At 46.8% G+C, this 10144-nt stretch overlaps 1 protein-coding gene across 1 annotated transcript; it reads left to right on the top strand.

Annotated features, from left to right (window-relative positions):
• The first annotated feature begins 842 nt into the window (after positions 1–842).
• DLAT (dihydrolipoamide S-acetyltransferase) lies at positions 843–9659 on the top strand. The gene is made up of 14 exons (XM_065040244.1): positions 843–1179; positions 1695–1796; positions 2128–2252; positions 2371–2527; positions 3619–3745; positions 4123–4307; positions 4728–4890; positions 5112–5179; positions 5940–6032; positions 6126–6233; positions 6337–6452; positions 6738–6900; positions 7064–7200; positions 8009–9659. The coding sequence occupies exons 1-14, from the start codon at positions 934–936 to the stop codon at positions 8136–8138; spliced, it is 1920 nt and encodes a 639-aa protein (XP_064896316.1). The 5' UTR covers positions 843–933; the 3' UTR covers positions 8139–9659.
• The last annotated feature ends 485 nt before the right edge of the window (positions 9660–10144 follow it).

The following is a 10144-nucleotide window of genomic DNA, read 5'->3' as shown; positions in this document are numbered from 1 at the left end:
CATGGTGTGCAAAAGCACTGCAGGGTGCAGAAGCCCTGCAGCGTGCACACGTTTTGCAGCATCCAAATGCCCCACAGCGTGCAAAGCCCCGTGGTGCGTACGTGTGCGCAGCAGCACGTGCTTTCTGACACTTGTGAGATTACCGGACATAGAACCACGTGCCCCCAAGAGCAAGATGAGAGTGTCGGTAAAATTTTCGTTTTTAAAATTGGCACGAATGATACAAAATTGAAGCCTAAGCTCTTTGTAACTGCCCTGGTGACAGCAAATGTCATCAGTTCCACCTCCAGTGTAAACTGCTGCAACTGGCCGAGCTCCGTCACAGTGACTCCTATTCACTTAGAAGCAGCCGCTCCTAAATCATTAAATGTGGCTGAAACAACAGCAATGCATGTGATGGGATTTTATTGTGTCTGGTGCTAGCTACTTAATCCTCGGGCTCCCAACCCCTTCCAAAACTCCACAGCTTCGGCTTGGGGAACCTGTGCTGCTGAATCCCTGGCGCAAGCTGTCACCACAACCGCTGCACGGAACAGATTCTGGAGTCCTGTGTCCCCACGCAGAACCGGGATATTGGAGAAGTCGAAGCCAGGTGCTAGGGACAAGGAGAACCCAAGAGGGCGGCGAGCAGCGTCACACGCGGGCAGGGACGCGCGTGTCTCCCGAACGCTCTGTCCCCCCTGCGGCCTCGGGGCAGACACCAGGGCCGGCTTCCCCTGCCCGGGCCGAGCTCCCCGGCCCCACGCCGTCCCGCCGCTGCGCGTCGCTGCCCCGAAGCCCCCACGCCGCCATCACTTGGCGACTCCGCCCCGCCGCCCGTCCGCCGCGCTTTACGGCAGCGCGGCAGTGTCGCGCCGTGCCCGGACGGAGGAGGTCACCGAGCGGCGGCGGCGGCGCCGCGGCTCCGGCTCTGGCTCCGGCTCCAGCTCCAGCATGTGGCGGGTGTTGGCACGACGCGTAGCCCGGGGGGCGGCGGGAGCTCCTGCTCCGGTGCGGAGCTGCCGAGCGTTCAGCGCCGCTAGGGCCGGCCGCGGAGCGGCGGGGGGTGTCGGGGCTGTGCCGTTGGGCCGCGGCCCGGCGTGGAACGGCCCCGTGCCACGGCCTGGCGGGCTCCTGCAGCCTGCTGCCTGGCCCCGGCTCGTCCCGTGCCGCTGCTGCAGTCTCCCCGCACACCAGAAGGTGAGAGGCTCGCCCCCGTCCCCCATCCCTTGCAGTCCGGGTGCCCCCATAAGCGCTGCTGCTGGTGCCCCTATAGCCGCGGGGGTGCCGTCCCCTCCTCCGCCTCACGGCAGCGCCTTCCCTCTCTGTAGTCGGGTCTTGCTTCCCCTCGCTGGGCGGCTCAATTTACACCTGGGAGCTGCAGTTCTCTGCCCACTCCTGCGGTTCTAATACACTTGTCGCCACCGCGCTCCAAGTCCCTGTACCACCTCCTTCACCGCTAGACCTTTTATCCTCTCGGTCACCTGGTGTAGCTTCTCCCGTTCTTGGTCAGCCCCATCTTGGCACCACAGTATCGGTTGTACTCTGGAATCTCACTAGCGGGTTGGAGGCAGTCCTGATGTGCTGAGGATCTGCAGACAGGCCCTCCTTTGTGCCCACTGGCCCAGCTTGTGCTGAGGATCTGTCTCAGCTGCACATATGGGGTTCCTGCTCTCAGGGTTGTCTGGGTTGTAACATTGCTCTGTTCCTCACAGGTGGCCTTGCCAGCTCTGTCTCCCACAATGCAGATGGGCACCATTGCACGCTGGGAGAAGAAGGAGGGTGACAAGATCAATGAAGGGGATCTCATAGCAGAGGTATTTTGGGGGCACAGGCTGTGCTGTGTTTCTGTTGAGCTGCATGTGCATCCTGGGTTCTGTCCCTGGTTGCCCAGATCTTGGGTTTGAGATCATGGATCCCAGCTGATGCTCTTGGGAACAAGTGGCTAACAGCCTTTCAGACCCGGTTGCTGCTTTTCTTCTTTCTGAGCAGGAGCGGCACTTAAGCTGTTTGAGAGTGTGCTTTCCTAGATTCACAGCGTGACTTTTCCAGGACTGTGTGTGTTGTGACCCTACACTATCAGACTGGAAGGCTCTGAGCTCACTGGTCTTTTTCATTGCCATAACAATATCCTGTTCTCTCTCAAAGGTGGAGACAGACAAAGCAACGGTTGGCTTTGAGAGCCTGGAGGAGTGCTACTTGGCCAAGATTCTGGTGCCAGAAGGAACAAGAGATGTTCCTATTGGGGCCATAATATGTATCACAGTAGAAAAGTATGTATTTTGCTAACCCTGGAGTTTAATTTTCTCTGTTAGAGTTTCTTGGGTGCCCTGTGTGAAAGGCTTAGGGACAGTCATCTGATTGGTTTTGCGGTTCTGTGGTTTTTTCTAGGCCTGAATATGTTGATGCCTTTAAAAGTTATACTCTGGATTCTGCAGCATCTGCCCCCCCCGCAGCTTCAGTGCCTCCCCCTCCAGCTGCAGCTCCCTCACCACCAACTCAGCCTTCTGCTCAGGCTCCTGGCAGTTCTTATCCTCCTCATATGCAGGTAAGAGAGCATTGCTGGTGTTTTAAGGCTTGTTACACTCTTTTTCTGTCCTCGGCGTTTCTAGCTCCGGGGCACTTTGTCATAAATACCATCTGGTGTTGGAGGTTATTAGCTATAATTTCAGGAGTGTGTGCCACTTCAGTTGTTGCATGTTTAAAACAAGTGTTTGGGGAGGTTCCAGAAAACGTTTTTCAATAAATTGTTGTAGCATCCCAGCTGCTAGTAGAGGAGCGACTTGTCAGTTCTGCTGTAAGAAGACGTTGTGCTAAGTGTGAACAGTCTCTTGAAGGCTCTGCTTACACCTCGGAGCAGAACTCGAGTCTGTGATACTCTGATGAACGCATCAGATGTGTTTGTGGGTGACTAATAATGAGTTGTATTTACGGATAATCTTTTTACCTTGCTTAGGTATTGAAGTGTTGCAGCTGAGTACTTTTTAGTGGGGTATTTCTGTGACATTCCTTTGAAAAAGAACATTTGAAATACCAAACCTCATTCCACAGATGATATATGTGGGAACTGATTTGTCTGAGACGTTATGCAAAGTCAGTAGTTGAACAAAGAATTAATTGAAAGCTTTTTAATCTGACTTGTGCTTTAGCTACGAAACTTGCTTACTTCCCAGTGCCTGCCCTATCTGTCCAGTTTTGCTCTGGGGCTGTACTCACTCATGCTGTGTTTGTTGCATGTGCAAACCTGCAGCACCTTTGAGTGCTTATTGGAAGACAAGCCTGTATAGCTTTTAATGGGGCCAAACCTCTTTGTTACAGAATTACTTGCTTCAGTCTTCCTTTTAGCCTTGCAGGGAGCAGCCGCAAAACACTCCCAGTGTCATGGTGGTAATAATTATTTTGATATGTAGATTTCTTGCCTCTTGCTTTTCCTTCCTTTCTTGCTTAGGCCTTGATAAAAGAAGCCAAACTAGCAATGTAGGACAATACTGTGCTTTGCCGTAACGGAGCCTTATCTAGGAGTGCATTAAAGACTGGCTACTTCTGTAGGTTGGCATCATTTAGTCAGGAGTTAAAACTGTGTTTCTGTTCCTTTTTGATTACCAGAATCTGATTCTCTTGTATTCTCTGGCTCCACAGATCACTCTCCCTGCCCTGTCACCTACCATGACAATGGGCACAGTGCAGAGATGGGAGAAGAAGGTTGGAGAGAAACTGAATGAGGGAGACTTACTGGCAGAAATTGAGACAGATAAAGCCACAATAGGTGAGTCAACTCCAAAGCCAAGAATGGATGAGGTCCCCTTAAAAGGGGAGGATCCAGAGTAGCCTCTGTACCAACTGTTTTCCTGACTGCTCAGGATGTGAAGCTGTGGGGCAATTAAAACAAGTTTTGTTAACTTCTCATTCCATTGGAAAGCTAAATATTGGAGCTTCCAAAACAGTTCATCAGTTTCTTCATCAGTCCTTCTTAGTAAATATACAGTGCATGGAGATGTTTCCCTGCTAGTTGCACTGAAAAGAATTCTCTTGCCTGCTAAATGTAGGAGAGGCTTTAGCTACCCAGGTCTTTAGAAGCAGCATTTACAGGAACACTTCAGCTGCATCAGCCACCAAACCGGTTTTGGTTTTTTTTCTTTGCAGGCTTTGAAGTGCAGGAGGAAGGCTATTTGGCAAAAATCTTGGTACCTGAAGGAACAAGAGATGTGCCCTTAGGAACAGCTCTCTGCATCATTGTGGAGAAAGAATCTGATATTCCAGCCTTTGCTGACTACCAAGCCACTGCAGTAACTGACATGAAGCCACAAGCTCCTCCTCCTCCACCACCAGTAAGGACTGTTCTTAGCACGTGAGAGAAGTTACAGGGACCATTAAGAGGTCTGACCTGTTCTGCTGGTTTGATAGTGTGGAGCCCTGTCTCCAACAATAACGTTTATAATTCTGTGAATGTAAGGTTAACACGTGTGTTGATGATAGGTGACCTAAGAGAAGGGATCGCTAGCTTGCCCTCCAAAAACTGGAGCAGATAGTAGTAATTCATGACAGTCCCTTCAACAGCTTAGTTGGCCTCCTTCCCAGGAAGTTTTTGATTCAATTTCTGGCATTGGAAAACTCTGCAAATTCTTTCAGAGCAGTGACTACTATTGGTATTCCCTTAACTGGTAGTCAGATGGCCCCGTTCTCTTACTGTACCTTCAAAGCTTTTGCTGAATGATCCTGAAGCTAATGGCTTTGATTCTTCTGTGAAGGTGACGGCAACTCCTGCTGCTGCTCCTCCTCCCCAGCCTGCTGTTCCTCCCAGTCCAGCTGTCGCCACAGCTGGGCCTCCTCCCCCAAAAGGAAGGGTTCTGGTTAGTCCCCTGGCAAAGAAAATGGCAGCAGAAAAAGGAATTGACCTTGCCCAAGTGAAAGGTACGTTGCCCTTCTGCTTTCTTGCTCTCACTCTCAAGTGTCTGTCCCTCTAGGTGCATAACTTGCCTATTCTTTTCTTTCCTCCCTGTCGGGAATATCCCGAGTCCGCAGCTGCCCTCACCAGAGCTTAAGTGACTTTTCTGGGTGAAATTAAACTGGCACCTTTAGAAACCTATTGCAAATAATTGAAATCCTCTTACGTTTTTCTTTGACCATTTTAGGTACTGGACCAGATGGCAGAATCACAAAGAAAGATGTAGAGTCATTTGTGCCACCAAAGGTTGCTCCAGTGAGTAGGCTTGAGATCTCTAAGAATGGGTATTTTGTTATAGTGATGGAAATGCTCTGTAGAAACGCAATACTATATGGAACTGTGATTTCTGAATTGGTTGAGTTACGACGCTCTGTGGGCTATGGTGGCTGTTAGGTTGTAAAGCTTAACCTGTCAGAAACACAGATGAACTTTTCTTACTTTACTTGTCCCTTTGGTATTTCACCAAGAAAAAAAAACGTGCCTCCCAACCCTTCATTTGGTTGCTACATTGTTAGGGAAGGTAACCTCATTGTTATGAGCTAAAGCCAGTCTCAACACATCTAACGCTTCTGAAAAGAGGCAATTAGAGGGAAAGCCAGATTTACAAACCTACGTCCTGCTGTCACCATTGCCACAAATCTGTTCTTATGCCATTCCTTGTCATTTACATGAAATGATGCAAGTGTTGCTTTGTGTGCTGCTGGAATGGGTGCAGCCGAGGGCAGTTTCAGTGCATGCTGCTGCTGCATGGAAAAAACACATGCTGCAGGACTTCCTGGTTTGGGAGCTTCATAGCGGTACGTATCAGTGCTGCGTTTCTACTACATTTAATAATCAAATGTAGGCTTAGAAAGAACCCAGTGGGTACTGAAGGGGTGAGACTAGAGAGTAGAAATATCTGCTGCTCTTAAGCAGGAGGCAGCTTAGCCTCAGCACTTGTCCCACATACTGAATTAGTCTCTACAATTGATATTTGGTTAGTATTGTGAGTTAAGCTGTGTTCCTCTGATTGCAGGCTCCAGCACTAGAGGCAGTTCCTTCAGCTGCTGCAGTTGCAGCAGCACCAGTGGGGACCTTCACAGACATCCCTATCAGCAACATTCGGAAGGTAAGAGGGTTTTACTCCTTTCCGAGATCATTATTTGCAGTCATTCATTTTCTAAATGGCTTTCTTTTCATCGCTTCTGTTGTATACCTGCAGGTCATCGCTCAGCGGTTGTTACAGTCTAAACAAACAATACCTCACTACTACCTTTCCATTGATGTAAACATGGGAGACGTACTGGTGCTAAGGAAAGAACTCAATCAGGTAAAGCGTTTAGGCATGCTGAGAATCTGTGTGTGGGGAAAGCTGCGTTCTCACAGGTAATGTGTAAGAGACAAACTGATGCCTCAAATCTTTTTCTTTACAGGAGGTCTCAGATAACATTAAGCTTTCTGTCAATGACTTCATAATTAAAGCTGCTGCTCTGGCGTGCTTGAAGGTGCCTGAGGCAAATTCTTCGTGGATGGACACAGTTATTAGGCAGTAAGTTTATGGTACGGTCGAAGCCAGAAACTTTCTTTGTTCAGTAGAGAGTTCATGGCAAAATAGCAGACCTGCTGCTGGGATGTTGAGGAGGGAGGAGAACAGGTATAAGGCAGAGCTTGAGGGGCTTTTGTTAATGTGCTAAGAACTTTGCATCTAAGGCTAGTATGCAAGGTGAAATAATTGTCGCAGGATTGGTACTAATTGAGAGTTGTTTGAACAGTCATGAAAATGGTTTTTTTGTTATCTTGCTAGAGTCACTGGCATGTCCTTTGTGTCTTGCAGAAATCACGTAGTGGATGTTAGCGTTGCAGTTAGTACTCCTGCAGGGCTTATCACCCCTATTGTGTTTAATGCACATATAAAGGGCCTGGCTTCCATTAGTAAGGACGTGGTTTCTTTGGCGACTAAAGCCCGAGAAGGTAAACTTCAGCCTCATGAATTCCAGGTGAGACATTCGGATTGCTGTTAAACATTGCTGCCCTTGACTTCTGTTCAGAAGCCCTGTTCAGAAGGAGCAGAGTGTATTTGGTGATGTTTCAGCCATGTTCATTGATACTGCACATGAAACTGCTCTTGTGAATTTTACTATGAACGTGTTTTTCTTGTAGGGTGGTACTTTCACAATTTCCAATTTAGGAATGTATGGGATTAAGAATTTCTCTGCCATAATCAATCCACCTCAGGCCTGCATCCTTGCGGTTGGTTCCTCAGAGAAAAGGCTGGTGCCAGCTGATAATGAGAAAGGGTAAATATTCATCTGATTCTGCATATACTGGGCTTCTGAATTCAAGCTTTGCAATAATGGCTAGTTTCCTAACACTTCTATTAGATTATCGTTTAAAACACATTGTTGACATACTGCTTTCAGTACCTGCAGAAGAACTACAGTGGCATGTTGCATAAAAGGTTCACATGGGTGTTAAACGCAGTGGCTGATGAGTGATCTGCCACACATTTATTCCTGCAACTACTTTGCAAGTTAAGAAGAGGCTGTTTCTTTCCTGGAGGGACCAGGGTAAAGCTGAGGAAAAGTCTGGGATGCACAACAGTTTAGGCACCTGTTCCTCTTTAATAACTTGCTTAAATTTGCATTTAAGGAAAACGTAAAGGATGGGTTATAACTCAGGTGTCCCGTACACAGCATCACCTTGCTTGAAGCTTGAAGTAGCGTAGACCCAGGAGAACATTTAGGATTATTTCAACTTGTTAACAGTCCTGGGTATCTGTCACTGACACATGGGGAAACTGGAGGTTACCGGGTAAAACGGCTCTTTTTCTTTGATCATGTGGGGCTGTTTTTGTGATACAAAGAAAGATGAGCTTCCTGTACTATGGAGAACATACAGATGCGTTCTTAACTGTAGAAAAGGAATGAATATGATCTGCTCTCAGTGTAATCTTCTTTAGAAGTGCACAGGGAGAAACAACTGTTTCCAAGCACCCGCAGCTATTCCTGGTTCTCTGATAAAAGCTATTTTGCGTTGCTGGTGGCACTGACTCGGCCCTGACTCGCAGAGGACTCTGTTAACCGGTTTCTTTCTTTGTCCTTTCAGATTTGACGTGGCCAGCGTGATGTCCGTGACGCTCAGCTGTGACCATCGCGTTGTCGATGGTGCAGTCGGTGCACAGTGGCTTGCTGAATTCAAGAAATTCCTTGAAAAACCAGTAACTATGCTGCTATAATTTAACCATGCAAGTAAAATTTTCCTGGGTCACACTGTTTTGTTTTAAACAAGCTATTTAGACTTCAGTGTTCAGACTTGTTCAAAGAGTTCCTTTTTTATTTTAAATCTGTATTATAATATCTGGTAATGTTATTACCAGTCTGTACAGAAAAAGTTTGCAAAAGTGCTTTTCAGAGCAATATTACAGCTATACTGTATTTTTATACAGTTAGTTAACTTGCAAACTCTTCCAAATCATCATTAGGCATCCCAGATTTAAAAATGATCCACACAGTACTGGCAATAATGCTGTTACTGCCATCTACTTGTAAACTGGGGTGAACGGGGGGGTGCACAGCGAGCAATCTCATGACCTTAGCGTTCTCAGAAATTTGAGTTAGAAACATCTCTTCACGAGAGCTCTGATGAGATGGTAACTGAAACACACAAGTTAGCAGAAGGTGAATTCCCTTTTTACCCTGTTCTCCTGCTGGGGCGGGCAAGTGTTACAGATGCACTGAGGGACTGAAGTGCCTGGGAATCGTTTCTCAAAGGCCAAGTGCCAGCATTCCACATCTCTCTTGGAATTTGGCACTGCTCTGGACCTTCTCAGCTATGTGATCCCTTTTGAGCACTTTAAGGTGAAAGAGCACTGGTAACTGTGGGGTCACAGCTCTCAGATACCACGGGGAATGTGCTGTCTTCTCGTTGACTTTTCGCTTCCATGTGCTTTTTGTATGAGAACTCTAATGAAAACTCTTTAATTTTTGTATGAAAACTCTTTAATTGCTATTCCTCTTGCTAAGTTAATATCAGACTATAATGCCACGGGAGTAACTGCTTTGCAGAATGTTCAGGAGAATCTGCATGTTGGAACCCAGTATAGGCAAGTCACACGTCCTAATAATCCCATCAGAGGATATTAATCATGTGGTGGCTCGAGTGTTGGGAATACTTCAGGCATTCTAACATAGGAAGCTCTGAGTGAATCACTGGTACCGTGGTTCTTCCCTGAATCATCTGTGTTGTTCCAGCCTCAGTAAGCTGCAGAATCCATGTCTATGTTCTACGTGAAATGCTTTAATAGTTTGTTGGACTTGTGTCCAGTTACCCCAGTCTTTGTGTCCTGGAAGGGGTGCAGTGCTGAACATTCTGAAATTCCACTTTTCACATGGACATGTTGATGTAAAAAGGATGACTGTATAGTAATTACAAAGTGACCGGGAGAATTGAGGGGGGAGAAGTTTGAAAAAAAAGAGAAATTGAAAGCCGATGTGCTATTCTGTATATTGCATTGAGTACCGTCTCCTGTAAAGTTCTACAAAATTCACTAAAGATATTGAAAGAAAATACTGTGGAAATTAAATATTTTTGTGGGAACTATTTACTGTCTGGTTGCTGTGATACCTGGTTTTCATGCCTGGCTTAAGCAGAAAAGTTCATTAAGGTTTTGTTTTTTCTTTAATGATCTAAAGTATCTTGGTTCCAGACTCTAGTGAACCTGTATTCTATTAAATGTTTGGAATTGACAACTACTAAACCAAGTTCCAGTGCTTTTCTATTGTGCGTGGCTTACTGTACTGCTGTAGCACAGAGCTGTTCAGCCTGTCAGTCTGATAGTGAAACTCACCCTATTAACCTCAAATTGGGATCGGAGATGTTCCAAAATGATACATGCTTTATTAATTTCATGCAACAGTGAGCTTTAATCTTCCTGGTTCTCTTGCTGCAGCATTCACCAGAACCTCAAGTTCTGCCTACGGGTGCCTTTTACTTCCTTCCTGCAGTAGGACCACTAATAGTTTATCCTATGGAAACACTGAACGACTGTCAAGACTCTGGAATGCTTGCAACTCAAAAAATCCTCTTCAGTGTGTGTGCTTAGAGTGCTGATAGTGCCTTCTAGTACTGCTTGCATCCTGCAGCGGGACAGCTCGGCTCGTGCAGGGATAGAGTTTCAGCTTGAACTTGCACCCGTAACCACTGAACAGTATTTCAATGCAGCCCTCTAAGTTGCTCTGAAAC

The sequence above is a fragment of the Columba livia genome, chromosome 24 (genome assembly GCF_036013475.1).
Source record: "Columba livia isolate bColLiv1 breed racing homer chromosome 24, bColLiv1.pat.W.v2, whole genome shotgun sequence".
Classification (NCBI taxonomy): Eukaryota; Metazoa; Chordata; class Aves; order Columbiformes; family Columbidae; genus Columba; species Columba livia.
This window is presented reverse-complemented; position numbering and strand designations above follow the sequence as displayed.